At 49.7% G+C, this 16,694-nt stretch overlaps 1 protein-coding gene across 3 annotated transcripts in view; it reads right to left on the bottom strand.

Moving 5' to 3' along the window:
• The window catches only part of SAMD4B (sterile alpha motif domain containing 4B), a 40,280-nt gene that overhangs the window by 9,484 nt on the left and 14,102 nt on the right, over positions 1-16,694 (bottom strand). For all 3 annotated transcript variants that reach the window (XM_045442377.1, XM_045442378.1, XM_045442379.1), the window contains exons 2-5: positions 15,691-16,093; positions 5,325-5,795; positions 724-963; positions 55-164 (exon numbers count right to left, since the gene is read on the bottom strand). In XM_045442377.1, coding sequence (XP_045298333.1) covers positions 55-164; positions 724-963; positions 5,325-5,795; positions 15,691-15,886 — 1,017 coding nt within the window. In that variant the 5' untranslated portion in view covers positions 15,887-16,093. The remainder of the gene's footprint in view (positions 1-54; positions 165-723; positions 964-5,324; positions 5,796-15,690; positions 16,094-16,694) is intronic.

Here is a 16,694-nt window from a genome sequence, read left to right on the forward strand (position 1 = left end):
CTGTCAAAATGGTGTCACCCCCAACACCTTCCCTGAGGGTCCCCTTGGCTTCACCTGAGACTCCAGGTGCTGCTCAGTCAGTGTCATCATCTCCTCGTAGCTCATCTGTGAGAAGAGGGCTGCGTACTTGTGCAAGCGGAGGCTCTTGAGCCATGAGGGTACATCTGTGGAAAAGGAGAGCAAGAGGTCAGGAGTCCGGCCCTTGTGACCAGGGCAGAGGGAGGACCATGGGGAGGAACCAGGAATAAACCAGAGGCAACATTAAAGATGCAGAAAACTGGGAGGAGTAAGCGGAAGCCAAGGGTCCAAAAGCCACTTCTGCCCAGCCACACCCTTGTAGGTGGCCTTCCCTGACAGCCGGACATCGGACCCTCCTGAGCTGTTCGACTGGATATGTACTAGGATGGCCTCATCGATGTCCCTAAAAGTCTTCCTAGAAGCTCTGTTCCATCAGCTACCACTCTGTCCTGGCTTCCTTGTCAGGCTAGGGTGTCTGAGGGCACGGATTTCTCCCACATCAGACTAGGGCCTGTGGGGATCTCTCTGCTCAGTCTTGAGCCTTAAGGGCAGGGACTCTCTCCTCCCCTCAGACCTGTCCCTGCCTAGGGCAGGGTAGAGGGTGACAGGAAGGTGGAAGCTGGAAGCTTCCAGCTCCCTTCTGTCCTCTAAGCCATGCAGAAGCCTCTCTTCAGAGGGTCCTAGTGCTGCCCTCCCCTGTCATACCTTTCATGCCACTGCCGTCCTCCTGGAAGGTGTTCCGGCTGGAGCCCTGCTCCTCCGTCTGCTCACTGCCAGAGGAGGCCACGCTGCTCTGGGGTGAGAGGGGTGCGTGGTCGGGCGTGGTGAAAGCAGCCCGGGCCCCGAGCTCCTCCGGACTCGGCCACTCACCAGGGGCCTGGGGGCTCGTGGGGATGAGAGACATGGAGCGCTTCAGCGGGCTGGGGTGAATTTGGCAGGGGAGACCTGGCCAGAGGGGGAGAGGCAAGAGGTCAGGCTTGGAGATCTGACCACAGGAGATTGTGCCCCCCTGGTTGGTGCCATGGATGGCCGCTCAGCCCCAGAATCCAACAAGGGGAAGGGACCCTGGGGTGTGAGGGGAACCACCTCCCAGATAGTGCTCGTTCCCTCACTCCCCACACTCAACCCATCGGCAAGCTCTCCGCCACATCTCTGAATCTCTCTACTTCCTCTTCCAGCACTCTGGTCCTAGTCACTGGTGTCCCTTGTTGGAATTACTGCCACAGCCTCCTTATTGGTTTCTTGCCTTCCTTCTTGCCTCCTACAGCCCCATTCACCTCACAGAAGCCATGTTGATCCCTCTAAAAATGCAAATCTGACCAAGTCAATCCCTTCCCTTCACACTGAGCATAAAATTCAAACTCTTCCACATGCCTACAAGGCCTGGCAGGACCTGGACCCTTTGCCCTCTCACCTCCCACAGCTCACCTGTCAGTTCAAGCCTTTTTAGCTTTTACTCCCCCACCCCCACCCCCCATTTGTTCCTGGAACACTCAAGGTGTCCAACCTCAGACTTGTGCACTTGCTTTCTTCTTGTCCTCCTGATCTTGGCAGTTGGCTTCCTCAAATCTCATCTCAAGCAAGCATGACATCTCTTCCGAGGCCTTCCCTGACTAGCTGCCCACCACCAATCTTGGTTACTCCATCATAGGATACTTACTTATCTTCTTTACAGCACCCATGACAAACTGAAGTGATCTTACCTAGTTATTTGTTTACCTGCTTATTAACTGTATACCCCCCCTGCTACGATACAAGATCTGTGACAGCATCTTTGTATCGTCAGTAATTACAGTGGAGCCTGGCCCAGAGGAGCTGCTTCATTAGTATTTGTACAGTAAATGAATGAACGAGATAAACTGCTTCCTCAACATCCCTGTCATTGGGTCTTACCACCTGCCAAAGTTTTTTTCTGGTACTGAGCTAAAATCAGCCACCCATGAGGCCCAGTGACTCAGGGTGAATCGAGGCCTTCTTCCACAGGATGTTTCACACCCTCCATCCATCCCATTCCTGAGGTAGGAAAAGGGATTCAACTTGATTTGAACCATTCTCAGGACAGGGCAGGTTTCCACGAGCGTCCAGACCTTCACATGGAGCTATTCCCTCTGCCTAGCTCACTGTTCTTCCACCCTTCCCTGACAGCCACTTCAGCCTTCGCTCCTCACTCAAGTGTTACCTCTTCTATGACTCCTTCCTCTGCATTCCCTGGGGCCCTGTATTACTGCCTCAAGCCTAGCATTTACTGCCTCCATCACTAGCCTGCCTCTTGCACTGGACTCTGGGCTCATGTAGAACAGCAACCCCACCCATGCATTTCTGTATTGCCATGACCAGGTGCAGGGTTATGATACACAAGAGCCCTCAGTTTCATAAAAGCCAAAAAGAGGGCACCTATGGACCTGAGGGTGCCTCTAAGCTTGGCATAGGGAATCCAAAAGTACCCAAAGTCAAAAAAAAAAAAAAAAAAAAAAAAAAAAACACAAGGAAACGAAGCCAAAAAACCTCACCCTGGGTAGGTGAGAACATCAAGGCTCAGGGAACAGAAGAAGCCCTTTGCCCCAGTTCCCAGAGCAAGTTTGGGAGGCACAGACCTAAGAACTCTAGCCTTGTTTCTGATGGAAAGGCTGGAATTCCTGCCAGTCCTCCACTGAAACTCAGTCCAGGAAGGACAACCAGCCTGGTACAGGCTCCAAAGCACCTTCCCTCATCTATGACAATATCTATGTTCCTAGCCAGGAAATCACCTGAGGGAAAGGGCAGTGCACTGATAGCCCCCTAAGGCTAGCCTCCACCTCTGCTGTGACCTCTGGGGTCCTCTGCTCAGGGCTCCTTCCAAGGCTCTGGCCTTCCAGAAAATGGCACCTTCTAGGCCCTAGGGGACTTGGTATAGGTTTTTCTTTTTTTTCTGTGGCCTGTCTTGGTGCCTATGGCTTCCTCCTCCTTCCCTCTCAGCCAAGAAGAAGGCAGGCAAGGCTGAGAGGGCAGGAAATTATCTTGATTGGAATGATCGTGCAGTTCCTGAGGAGTGCTGCTTGGCCAGGCACTGGGGTGGAGGCTGGCCACAGCATGAGGGCTATAAAAACAGGAATGCCGGCCGGAGATCCAGGGCCTCACACTCTCCGAGAAACCCTGGTCTGTCCTTGGCAGCACCCCAAACCCACCCTGCCTGCCCTTACAGGCCAGTCCTTGCTGCTCCCCACTCAAAAATATTTTAACGGTTTCCTGTTTCCTGCAACTGCTTGAAATTGAAAAGCTTCACCCTATCCTTTAAGGACCCCCAGAATGTGGCCCTAATATACCGAGATCTGGGAGTCAAGACAGATCTGCACTGAAATTCTGGCTCCACCACCTATTAACTTTATGATCCTGGGCAAGTCACTTTATTTGCCCCCTCTCCCTCTGTTTCCAAGTAATGTCCTTGGCACAGGGGCAGGCACATAGTAAACATGGATGTTGGCTACTGCAATTACTCATTTAAATCCCTGCACCTCTCCATCCCAGCCAGACATGTCTGCATACTCCAATTTGCCACCCCGTGCCTTCCTTTCATGCTATGTCCTCTACCTGGAATGCCCAATTCCTTTCTCTCTTCTGGTTCACACCCCCTTTCTGACAATGTTCTTGCTTAGTCCTTTGATAGCTGCTATTCCTATTGGGGGGAGGAACAAATGTATGGGCACCCTGCATGGTAACCCCTCCCATTGAGGAGGTCTGAGCATCTATGGGAGGGTCACTTTTAGGTGGAGGCAATGTAGCAGAGTAGTTACAAGTATGAGCTGTGGAGCCACACTGCATGGATTTCAATGCTGGCTATACCACCTGGGGCAAGTGACTCTTCTGTGACTCAGCCAAAGAATCTGTATGTATAAAGTTCTCAAAACAGCTTTTGGAAAAGACCGAATGCTCAATAATCTTAGCTAGAATTATCATTATTAGTATATTTTCTCCATTTGGACCCAGAAACTATGATGCTCTGAGACTATAAAACAAGGTCTAACACCCTCTGGGTTGCCAGAGTTGCCAGAAATGCCCTCCATCCCTGTTTTCCCTGATTCTTACCAACACCTAGGAGGGAGGCAGGTGGCCAGGACACCCATATTAAACTGGGGAAAGAAAGATACTCAGGGGACAGAGGGTGTGTACCAGGTGCCACAGAGCTGGGTACCAGAGACCCAGGGTTCACCCCGCCCACTGGCATGGATGACATTTCACTGCCACTCTCTTGACTTGCTTTAGCCAGTACCAGCCAGCCAAAGGGGACCAGCCATCTTGAGGTGAAATCTTGGAAACCTCTCACCTGGAGTCAGGTAATATTATCTCAGCAAGTCTTGGAAATCCCGCTTTCCCTTACCTTGTTCATTTCCACTAGTATTTCAAAAACTCACTAGAATACCAGCTCCTACTGCTCACCCCAGCCTCTGGGGTGCTTACCAAGATAGCCCTTTCTAGACCACTTGGTTGGAGAACAGCATTGTGGCCAGAGGCAGGCTCTGGTGTCAGACTTCCCAAGTCTGAACCGTGGCCAGTTCTACTACTTGTTATGACTTCTCCTCTTTGAATCTCAGTGTTCTCATCTATAGAATGAGGCCGATGATAAGGTTGTGACCAGGATTAAACGAGATCATGTCAGAAAAGTGCTCACAGCACAGTCAATGCTCAACACTACCTACCGTTACTACTACCATATAGAGTGAATTACATCTTATATATAAACAGGCTTACAGACACAGATTTCTCAGAAACAATGCTATTAGCTGAAACCACATCCACAAATCCACCATGTCTAAGCTGGAATGGACCTTAGATTTTGGCCATTAACTCAATACTTTCAGAGGCCAAGCAGGTGTCAGACATGCCCAAAGGGAGGTGGTGGGGCCAGAGGCCAACTGGGGTACATGTGCAGGGTCTGAAGTGGGTGGACAATATTTAATCCTTCAACCCCATCTTACTGCTGCTATAGGAATACAAGCTTTGAGTTTTCAGATTTTTTTTTTTTTTTTTTCCTTCTTAAGAGAAGCTGAAATCTGGGGTTTTAGGGGAAAATTCTCAACTTCTTATGTCACCAAATTTATTTTAAAGCATAAGACAAAACCAAAGTTTCAATGTGTTTGGGCTCAACAAAACAAGTCTGTAGGTCAGATATGGCTTCTGGAATGTCAGTTCACAACCTCTGCACTGCCTCATAAAGCTGAGGCCCAGATAAGTTATGAGACTTGCCCAGGACCAAAGAGCAAGTAAAGAGAGAGAGCCCAGTTTGACCTTTTTCAAGTAGGTATGGCCTCCTGGGACCCCCACTCCCTCACCTGTGTTTGCATTGCTCCCAATACTGTTGATGGCTGGCGGCACTGAGCTGGATGGGTGGAAGGGCACGTGTCCATTTTCCCGGGGTGGTTTGTCCTGCCAGCCTGGCCCTGCCTCCCCAGGGCCCAGCTCTGCAGGGCCCCCCCATTCATCTGAGCCTTGGCGTGAGTGGTAGGTAGGCTCAGGCCGGGTGCGGAAGCCGCTGGCCAGCCGCTCTTCCAGGTGGCTCAGCCAGAGGGCCAGTGCATTGCGGTCCTCCAGTGTGGTGGCCGGGTGGATGAGGGCGTAAGAGAGCAGCTGGCGGCTCTCCTCGATGAAGGCATTGCTCTCGATCGAGTAGGCCAGCACTTTCTGCAGCAGTCTCATGTACTCCGACTTGGCCTCCGTGTTGCCTGGCTGAAGCAGGGGCAGGTGGGACAGCAGGAGGGATACCACCTTCTCTTTGGACTCCTGCTGCCACTGGCTGACGATGGCTACAGAGGGAACAAAAGGGAATGTCAGAGAAGCCAGGGTAGGGGACTCCCTCAGCCTGCTCCCTCAGGTCCAATCTCCTTTCCCTTCTCCCTTCATGACCATTTGACCTCTGAGCTTGTCCTTCATACAGGTGAGACCAAATGCACACACCCTACTTCCAGAGTAATTTTTCCTGGTTCCAACACTCCTACTCTCCAATACCTGCTGTGGCCCCCCAATCAGCCAAACTTGCTACTCTGGAATCTGAGCTCCTCCTGCTGTCCCCAGGCCTGCCCCTCTTGTTTTATCCCTGTTCTTTATCTCCATGGCCTCTATCTCCTTTCCCCTATCAGAAGAGCCTCCTCCCTGACAGTGGATGACAATGGAATACGATGGTTAAAAGTCTGGGCTCTGGAATCAGACAGTTTGGACTCCAACTTACTAGCTAGATCTTGGGCAAGTCATCTTGAACCTCACTGCACACGGATTTCCTAACCTGAAGAGTTTTGGGGATAATTACAGTACCCAATTCACAGTGTTCCTCTGAGATCCAATAAGCTAATAAAGAATGGAAAGTGGCCAGGCATATAAAAGAATATATTTACTAAATGCTTGCTGTTTAAGTGGTAGAGACCAGCCTCTAGATTTTCCTCTTCCAATTGGTCCCATTCACCCAGACGGATTTGTCTTCTCAAAAGCACACCAAATGTCATGTTCCTGACCAGGAGCTTCCAATGGCAACCAACAGACTCAAGTTCAGGAACTCCTAGCCAACAGCACCTTCATTTTTAGGGCACTCACCACCTCCTATTCCTCCAAAGATGTGGGATACCCCCACATTCCCTGGGGCTCTCTCCACATCACATTCATCCAAGTTTCCACACTTACACTGAGATCCAAGGCTTGAACCTACAATAATATCTTTCCTCCCATTTGAATTCTGTCTTTTAATGGACTGCCTAAACCTGCCCTCCTCCAGGAAGCCTCACTGGCCAGTCCATGCCACAGTGATCTGGTGACATCTCCTTCCCATCCCACAGTGTGAGGGCCTAAATCTGTCTCATGGAGATGAGCCAGGTTTCCCCTTTTGACCCAGAAGGTCACTCCCTAAGTAATAAGGCCCCAGACCAGCCACATAAAGGCGGCCTTGGGAAGGAGCTATTACAGGTCTTCCTTGAAAACCTTGTTACCACTTCTGTGACTAGCTCAATGGACTGCAGGATGGGAGAAAATGCTACAGGGCAAAGGAAACACTTAACATCTGTAGCCCTAAGAAAATGAATCATACACAACTCCCAACTCACCATATAACTGCACATTCTCTTGGCCTGGGACTCTCTGCTCTAAGCTGCCTAAAGAACCTCTGTTTAATGGGGCGCCTGGGTGGCTCAGTTGGTTGAGCGGCCGACTTCAGCTCAGGTCATGATCTCGCAGTCCGTGAGTTCGAGCCCCGCGTCGGGCTCTGTGCTGACAGCTCAGAGCCTGAAGCCTGTTTCAGATTCTGTGTCTCCCTCTCCCTGACCCTCCCCCGTTCATGCTCTGTCTCTCTCTGTCTCAAAAATAAATAAGAGGGGCGCCTGGGTGGCGCAGTCGGTTAAGCGTCCGACTTCAGCCAGGTCACGATCTCGCGGTCCGTGAGTTCGAGCCCCGCGTCAGGCTCTGGGCTGATGGCTCAGAGCCTGGAGCCTGTTTCCGATTCTGTGTCTCCCTCTCTCTCTGCCCCTCCCCCGTTCATGCTCTGTCTCTCTCTGTCCCAAAAATAAATAAACGTTGAAAAAAAAAATAAATAAGTGTTAAAAAAAAAAAATAAAAAACAAAAAACAAACAAACAAACAAACAAAAGAACCTCTGTTTAAGTGCCCAGGGATTCATCTATTCATTCAGAGTCATCAATTCCTGCTATGCCCATAGTACTGGCCAAAATAGAACAGTAATACTACACAATAATAATGATAATGAATAGCATTTATTGAGCACTTACTATATTCCAGACACTATGCTAAGAACCTCACCTCAACTCTTTTTAACATTGCCATCTTATGTCTGCCCCTCCCCCGCTCATGCTCTTTCTCTCTCTCTCAAATATAAATAAACATTAAAAAAAATTAAAAAACAAAAAAAGGGGCACCTGGGTGGCTCAGTCAGTTAAGCGTCTGACTTCGGCTCAGGTCATAATCTCGCAGTTTGTGAGTTCGAGGCCCACATCAAGCTCTGTGCTGACAGCTCAGAGCCTAGAGCCTGCTTCAGAGTCTAGTCTCCCTCTCTCTCTGCCCCTCCCCTGCTCATGCTCTTTCTCTTTCTCTCAAATATAAATAAACATTAAACAAACAAACAAAAAACATTGCCATCTTATGGATGAGGGACTAAATTTCAGGAGGTGGAATCACTTTCTCAAACAGACAGAGCCAAGACCTGAGCCCAGGTCTGTCAGCTTCTAGAATTGGGAGGAACATTTACCAACAACACTATACTGGTTCTTCAATGCCAAATCTCTTGTTCTCCACCCCCTTCCCCCTCCGCCATCCTTGGCTTTCCTGATCTCATGCAGGACCTACCACTCAAGGCTAGGAAACCTTGTTGAACCAGCTTCCCATGACTACAAGGCTGTCTCTTAGGTCATCTCCATATCTAAGGATGTTTCCAAGGTGGGACAGGCCTTCCTGACTTGAGGAAGCCTTCACCTTTCCCACCCCCCCACCTCCACATGGCACTAGATCATATAGGAATGAATACCCTGGTACCCCATTCCCCTGGCTTAATCCCTGAGTTTTTGGCTCTTAATGAGGAGAAATAGCGTGATGAAGATTAGGGACAGAAAGTCAAAGACTTATATCCCAGCTGTGTTATGCAGTTGCCTGGGCAATACACTTCCTCCCCTGGAAAGGAGGGATTACAGGTCTGCTGAGAGGATTTAGGGAGACAGTGCATGTAAAGCACCTGACAGAGTCTGCCCACAGTAAGCACTCAGTATGACTCAGTGATTGGTGTTTTTCTCCCTTCTCCTCCAACAGTCAGCCTACTCCTTCCAGCCCTACCCTGATGTTCTCAATCGCTGTTGTTTAGGCCTTACAGAGTAGCCAGAGGCATCTGGGACAGAGAGAAGCCTTGTCTAGTCCCTCCCCCACCCCAGGATACTGCCAGGACCCCAGGGCTAAGGGACACAGCTTCTCCTCTGGTACTGCCAGGGGACGTGACAGAACAGCCCCAAGGGTTGGGCTCAATGAAGGACCTTGTTCTACCATGGAGAAAGGAGAGAGTGGTTTTGGACGACTGGAGGCTGACCCTGGGGAAATGTGTGCTCATGTGTCTGTGTAGCGGTGTGGTGGGGAGGGCGGGCCTCCCATGACTGGGAAGCATCAGTGAGCACTGGATCTGGTCCAAGGAATTTGCGCAGCCTCAGGCCCCTTGGGGTGAGCCCAGCTGGGGCTGCAGATGATGGGTGGGGATGAAACTTCGTTTCCTGCTCAGATCAGAAAAGTCTGGCCCAGAGTTGGGGCACAGCGGGGGCCCAATGAATACCTGCAGAATTGAACCCAGATGGTCTCCTAGAAGGTAGTGGTGTCTATGTGTGTATAGCGTGCCCTCTCGAGGATCCCCTGACCTCAGATGACCCTGTTTCATATCCTAGCAGAGTATACTGAGTAAGGGCACAAGTTCAACAGGCAAACTTGCCTGGATTCAAAATCTACCTCTGCTTCTATGAGCTAGGTCAACATATTTGTGGGCCAGTCCTTTAACCTCTCGGAGCCTGGTCTCCTTTTCTGTACAGTGGGGGTAGTAAAAGCCACTATGTCACAGGGTTGTTGTAAAGGTTCAATGAGACAATCATGCAAAGCACCTGACATGTGTTAAGTACTCCTGTCATTTTAAATGTTATTGTCATTTGGGGCGCCTGGGTGGCGCAGTCGGTTAAGCGTCCGACTTCAGCCAGGTCACGATCTCGCGGTCCGTGAGTTCGAGCCCCGCGTCAGGCTCTGGGCTGATGGCTCGGAGCCTGGAGCCTGTTTCCGATTCTGTGTCTCCCTCTCTCTCTGACCCTCCCCCGTTCGTGCTCTGTCTCTCTCTGTCCCAAAAATAAATAAACGTTGAAAAAAAAATTAAAAAAAATAAAAATAAAAATAAATGTTATTGTCATTGCTTTTGGTTGAAGATCTAGAGCCCACGCTATTTCAGGGCTGTGGGGAGCAAGTAATATGGGAGGGCACATCTGGGACTCCCCCTTAAGATTCCCAACAGGGATGGGGGATTTCGTGCAGTTATTTACCAAAAACAGACATATCTCTGGTTCCTCTGAGCTAGACGTACAACAAGCAATGATGAAATTCTGGAGGTGGGTGGATGGGGGAGGGGGCTGGGAATGCCATGATGCCAATGGCTGCTTCTCACCAAGCTGCAAACCTGGATTCTGCAGGCACGGAGAGGACCAGAGACACTGTGCACGAGTACCCTCCTTGTCCAGGTGACCAAAGCTAAATAGGTCATGACCCTGGGTCCTGGCAAATCATAGGAGCCAAATATATCTTGGAGACTGCCACAGAGCAAATCCATTTTTACGTGCTGGGCTGTTGCAATAATCGTGGCAGCCTCAGGCACTAGTCACAGGGGCTGGGGTTTGGCTGCAAACATGCCCTTCTCTATCTCACCCCAGCTCACACAAACATGGGGGAGGGCCAGGGGGCTCACATTTTTGTTTGATGAACTGTGTCAGTAGAGCTTGAAAGGGAGGGTGGAGGCATGAGAGTTGAGCTCTGGTGACTCATTCAGCCACGGCCCCCTCCTGACCTCAGTTTCCCCACCCAGATTCAGTAAGCCAGATAGGGAGGAGCTTAAACCTGCTGGATACAGGGACTCTGACTCAGAGGACAGGAGGAGGAAAGAAATGCAGGAAATGTGGCCTAGGAAGCTGAAGGACCTGGGAGGGAAGGGGATTTCAGCTTCCCTGGCTCTATTCTTTTGGTCCAAGTCAGCATCAGGAGGAAAGAGAGGACTAGCGTTACTGTTACAGCTCCAAACAGACAGCACTGGGAGATGCAACAGGGATGACAACAAGGGGAAACCTGGGGCCTCTCCTTCCTGTTCCACAGACCCTTAGGGTATTGCTTTTCTGTTCCTGGGTATTGTTTCAGATTCTGCTTCTATGAAACCAATGCTGGCTGCCTGGGTTTGGGGGACTTCCTTAAACCCTCCCAACTGCTTGAGAGGAAGAGCCCAGACCAGATTCCCCTTCTACAGCCCCAACTCCCCACTCCCAGCAGGTCACCACCTTCCTGGGCCCACCCAGCATCAGCGTCAGTATCAAGACAAGTGGTTCTCCACTGGATGCACGCAAGAGCCAACTAGGGAGCTTAAAAAATATTAGACTCGCTGGGGATAGGACCCAGGCCTCAGATTATTTTTATAGAGTCCCTGAGTGATTCTGACATGAAGCCAGGGTTGGGACTCACTTGCCTAGATCAAGCCGTCTGTACTCCCTGCCCTTTTTTTTTTTTTTAAGTTTATTTTATTTGAGATGGAGGGAGAGAAAGAGTGTGCAACATGCAATGAGCAGGAGAGGGGCAGAGAGAGAGAGAGAATCCCAAGTAGGCTCCGTGCTGTGCTGTCAGCGCAGAGCCTGATGCAAGCCTCAATTACACAAACTGTGAGATCATAACCTGAGCCGAAATCCAGAGTCAGATGCTTATCGAACTAGCCACCAGGTCTCCTATCTGCCCATTTCTTTCTTTCCTTTCTTCCTCCCTCCGCCCCTCCCCCACTTTTTTTTTTTTTTTTCAAAAGAGAGTGAGCACAGGGGAGGGGGCAGAGAGAGAGAAAGAGAATCTTAATCAGGCTGTACGCTAAGTGCGGAGCCTGACACAGGGCTCGATCCCACAACCCTGGGATCATGACCTGAGCCAAAATCAAGAGGTGGAACACTCAACTGACTGAGTCACCCAGGCACCCCCCATCTCATAAAATATTAAGAGCTATTCCTTTAGAAAAATGTGCTGAGCCCCCAAAGTTATATGCTTGGCTGTGGCTCTACCTTCTTTGGTACATTATTTCAGAGCCCAAGAGGCACTTGGAGAGTATCTAGAACAAGCCTCTCACTGTCCAGATATGGATCCTCAGGCTCAAGAGGGGTGGAACTGGTCCAATGCACAAGAGGTTTTAGTGGCAGAGTTGGATCTAGAACTCCTGGATGTTCTGATTCCTATTCTCATGTCCTGTAACAAATGAATCATCCAGCAGAGCATCATCTCTCAAACTGTCTACTCAGCAGAAGAACTTGGATATGTGTTCCCAGGCCCATCCCCTCAGGATTCTGATTTCAGGGGTTGGGTCAGGGTTGGGGCGGTGGGGAGGCTGGATTTTAAGAGTCACTTCCCTCCCACCAGGTGATGTGGACAATGACGCAAGTTTGGGAAACACAAGGGAATGGGAAGCCTGTAACAAACAAGGGAAGAGATAAAGTCAGAGGATGCACAGTTCCTCCCACAAGGTAGGCCTCTAGGCCCAGGAAGAAGCTACTTCCTTCACAAATAAGGCAAGGGGGCTGTTCTACTTGAGGGAGGGACCGAGACAGGAGACACACGCCTCCTTAGTCTTGGAGCCCCATGTCTATTATTATTATTATTATTATTATTATTATTATTGTTATTATTTTAATGTTTATTTATTTTTGAGAGAGAGCAAGCAAGTGTGCACGCAAGCAGGGCAGGGGCAAAGAGAGGTGGGCAGAGGACCCAAAGCAGGCTCTGTGCTGACACCAGTGAGCCCAATGTGGGGCCTGAACTCAGAAACTCCAAGATCATGACCTGAGCTGAAGTCAGATGCTCAACCGACTGAGCCACCCAGGTGCCCCAGAGTCCCCATGTCCATTAAGAGTCATTTAACAGTCTGTAGAATTTGCCTCTGTGACCACTTCTCTCTCTAGTCATGCTCTGCTCTAGTCCTGGCAGGTTTCCTGCTGACTCTGATATACACCATAGCCCTCCTTCTCTCATTCTAAGTTTTCCCTACCTCTCCATCTAAGTACCAGCTTGTTATATATTCTTGCCATCTGACCTGGGGCTGCGGCTGAAGACCTTGATTCCTATTTTCATTCATCAGTGAATTCGTTCCACATCAATTCTCAACCCTGGCTAGGCATTACCCCCAAATCCCAGTGCAAACCATCTGGGATGAGCATCAGGTTCTTGGTATAAAGGGTGCCGTGTCTTTTTAAGGCGATGTGGTAACCAGGAATCTTTTACATCCACATCACTTCAAACTAGCAGTTCCACAGAATTCTAGGAATTTATCTTAGAGATGCTTAAAGGGTACTCATCGCAGCACTGTTTGTATGAGCGAGACCAAACAGACCATAAAGTAGAGCCTACTGGTCAGGAGCAAGAGCTCTAAAGTCAAATTCCAGTTCCACCTGTGACCAGTGGTATGACCCAGGGCAAGTCACTAAACCTCTCCAGACCTCAGTCTCCTGGTCACTAAACCTCTCCAGACCTCAGTCTACTCATCTATAAAATGAGGGAACAGTAAGACTACCTTACAGAGCTGTTGTGAAGACTAAATGAGTAATAAATGTAAAGAACTGTTTGATACCGAGGTAGGCCTCTATAAATACCTATTCTTCCTATTATGCAGCCATTAACAATGAGGCATATACATGTGTGCTGAATACGAAATGATCTTCAAGTTACACTGTTAAATGAAATTGGTTAATATGCACAGTGTTCTACTCTATATATTAAAATGATCTGGGCGCCTGGGTGGCTCAGCTGGTTAAGCAGCCAACTCTTGGTTTCAGGGCTTTGCGCTGACAGCGTGGAGCCTGCTTAGGATTCTCCCTCTCCCTCTCCCTCTCTCTGCCCCTTCCCTTACACATGCTCTTTCTCTCTCAAAATAAATAACTAAATAAACTTAAAAAAAAAAAAAAAAAAAAGATCAAAACAGGGGTGCCTGGGTGGCTCAGTCAGTTAAGCATCCGACTTCAGCTCAGGTCATGATCTTCAGGCTCGTGGGTTCGAGCCCCATGTCAGGCTCTGTGCTGACAGCTCAGAGCCTGGAGCCTGCTTCAGATTCTGTGTGTCCCTCTCTTTCTGCCCCTCCCAAACTCGTACTCTCTCTCTCTCAAAAATAAATAAAACATTAAAACATTTTAAACAAATGATCAAAATAATGAAAAAGCTGAAGGGAGACTGTGCATACTCATACATCACAGAATCTCTCACAAAACATACACCAATTGGGAAGATGGAAGTATGGAAGGGAGGAGATCTCACTTTTTACTTTTCATAGGGTTTGATTTTACAAGTTTTGAAAACAAATGCAAAAATTAAACATGCTCTAATAAATAGAATAAACACCACTGGTGATTCTGAGATACAGACAAGATTGGTACTTAGTGCTCATCCAACTGCCTTCACAGGATGGGGTGGTAGGGAAGTGTGACAAAGCTGCATAAGAAAATGGCCTGCCCCACAGAAGCCCTACTTAGGGGCACAGCCATACCACAACCAAGAACTCCTGCCACCGATGTCAGAGCAGAGATGAGCCCTCCCTGGTGTGGAGGGGTGTGAAGCTACTGAGCTCTGAGCCTGCTGTAGTCTTGCTAGATTCTTGCTCTCACTGTCTGCCAGAACTGGGACTTAAAGCCGGTGTGAGTCCTGGCCCGAGGAGCCACCTCACCCTATAACCATGGTGCTTCTCTGACTTATACGTAAATATTCGGAAAAATAAAGGGGATTGTTACGAAGGCAATGGGCCTGGGGAGATGAGGGAAGCCAGGCAACTCTGTGGCTCCTAGCAGCCCATGTGGATTTCCTTACCTATGAAATGGGGAAAATAACGGTACCAATTTCATGGGGTTGTTGTGAGGACTAAATGAGTTATTCACAATAAAAACAATTGACATTTACTGAGTGTTTACTACCTGCCAGGCACTGTTCTCAAAGCTCACAACGACCCTAAAATGTAAGCATAGTTACTATCTTGGTTTTAGAGAGGAAGAAACTAAGGCTCAGAAAGTTACTTTGTTATATTGCAAATGACAGACCTGGGATCTAACCCTAGACAGTCTGACCCTAGAGCCACTAAAAAACACTGCTTTCCAAGTTAGTATATAAGTACAGCCAGTACTTGGTGTGTCGTAAGGGCTTAATGTGAGCTATTATTATGGGGGAGAAGGTGGGAAGGGTTTGGATGCACTGACACAGAGCCCCTGGGTCCCCTTTCCAGTTAGCTTCAAGTACGCACGAAATGTCCTCTTCTCTGCCATCGCTCTCACCCATCACTGAGGTCAACAGCTCTCCATCCCGCCCTGTGGAAGCCCAGAGGCCAGAATGGCTTCAGCAGTGTGTCCTGAGAGGGTTCTCTGGCCTGACTCCTGTCTATGACTGGGGCCCCTGAGAGAGTTCTAGAGAAGCCTGGCTCACCAGGCTCCTGGTACACACTCTACTGAGTGCTTAGGGAACTGATACGGACTATACCTAAATTCAAAATTCTCTTGAAGCTATTTATGCCTTAAGTCCAGCCTACCATTGCGCCTACAGAACAGTTTAAGATTACTTGTGAATTTCTAAAATTCTCTCCTAGCTCTGGTGTCCCAGAGCTTGAGAAATGACTTATTTGTTCAGCTTCCAATCCCCTTTCATAAGTAATGACCTTAGTCCCTTCCTCTCAGTCGCCCAGACAAGCCACCCGACATAGCTCTTCCTCTGCTATAGATTGTTTCCAGTTTGCACTGCCATCCGCCAGTAGCCCCTCATTTCATGCCTGAGGATATCTGGCAACAAAGCCCCAGGAGACCAATGATGATGACTTGGGAGGTCAGGGACTCCCCCTCCACCAACAAGCTGAGAACCCACATTTCTCAGCACATTGTGGGGTGGGCCTCCTCAGCCCTCCGATATCTGCTCCTGTTCCGGGGTGGAGACTCACCAGCACTGTTGGCCTCCGACTCTAGCAGGTGGATGTCATTGCAGTCCGCCAGTGAGTGCTCCAGGCAGAGCTGCAGGAACCGGGCCTGGGTGCGAGTGACCCGCTTCAGAAGTGACAGCAGGGCCACCGTCTGCTCACACTCATTCCAGCCCTTGAACCAGCCAGCGAGGATGCCCACCTGGTCGCGGAACATCATGGTGCCGGGCCTGGGGCCAGGGTGGGGGGGACGGCGGTGGCGAGGGCCAGCGCCGTCACATGGTCTCGGCTCAGAGCTCCTGTTACCTCTCCCCTGAGGGCCAGGGCTTGAGGACGTTCCCTGGCGTGGTGGCAACGGGCGGTGGGGGGAGGAGGAAACCTGCTCACATGGGGGGAGGTCTTGGTCCAGCCACACCTCTCCAGGCTCCTAGAAAAGGAAGGAAGGTGGTCAGACAGAATGAAAGGGCTGGAACTGGCCTGGTGAATGCAGGTTGAGAGGGTAAGGAGGCTTTATGCTTTCCTCTCCTAGGGTGTCTGCTCTGCTGAGCTCCTGGGAGAAAGAGGAAGCCAACAGCAGACACTAAACCAACTTTCCCACCAATCTCCAGATGTAGAAAAAACACCTGATTGGGACTCAGCAAGACGAAGGAGAAGAGGTTGCCCCTCAGTCCTAGCTATCAAAGGGCCAAAGGAAGCAGAATTAAGTTGGTAGGATTTTCCAGCAATGGGAAATAGGAGAGGCTGCACACTACAGGGAAAGATCTGAATTAATGGAAACCTGGCCTTATGTGACACGTGACCCCCAGCACATGCCCTGACCTACCTCTTCTGAGAGTGGGAAAGAGTGATTGCTCACCTGCTAAGAGGACTCCATGGAGTTTATGTATGTCAATCTAAGACTCATAAAGCTAGGATGTGAGTGGGTGGTGACCTCAGTGGAGATCTCGAGTATGCAGATAGCTAAGTGATCAGTAACTGCCTGGGTGCCCAAGGGTAGGGGCATGGACAAAGCCTTTTTCAAAGATTTG

This window comes from Leopardus geoffroyi, chromosome E2, assembly GCF_018350155.1.
Source record: "Leopardus geoffroyi isolate Oge1 chromosome E2, O.geoffroyi_Oge1_pat1.0, whole genome shotgun sequence".
Taxonomy (NCBI): domain Eukaryota; kingdom Metazoa; phylum Chordata; class Mammalia; order Carnivora; family Felidae; genus Leopardus; species Leopardus geoffroyi.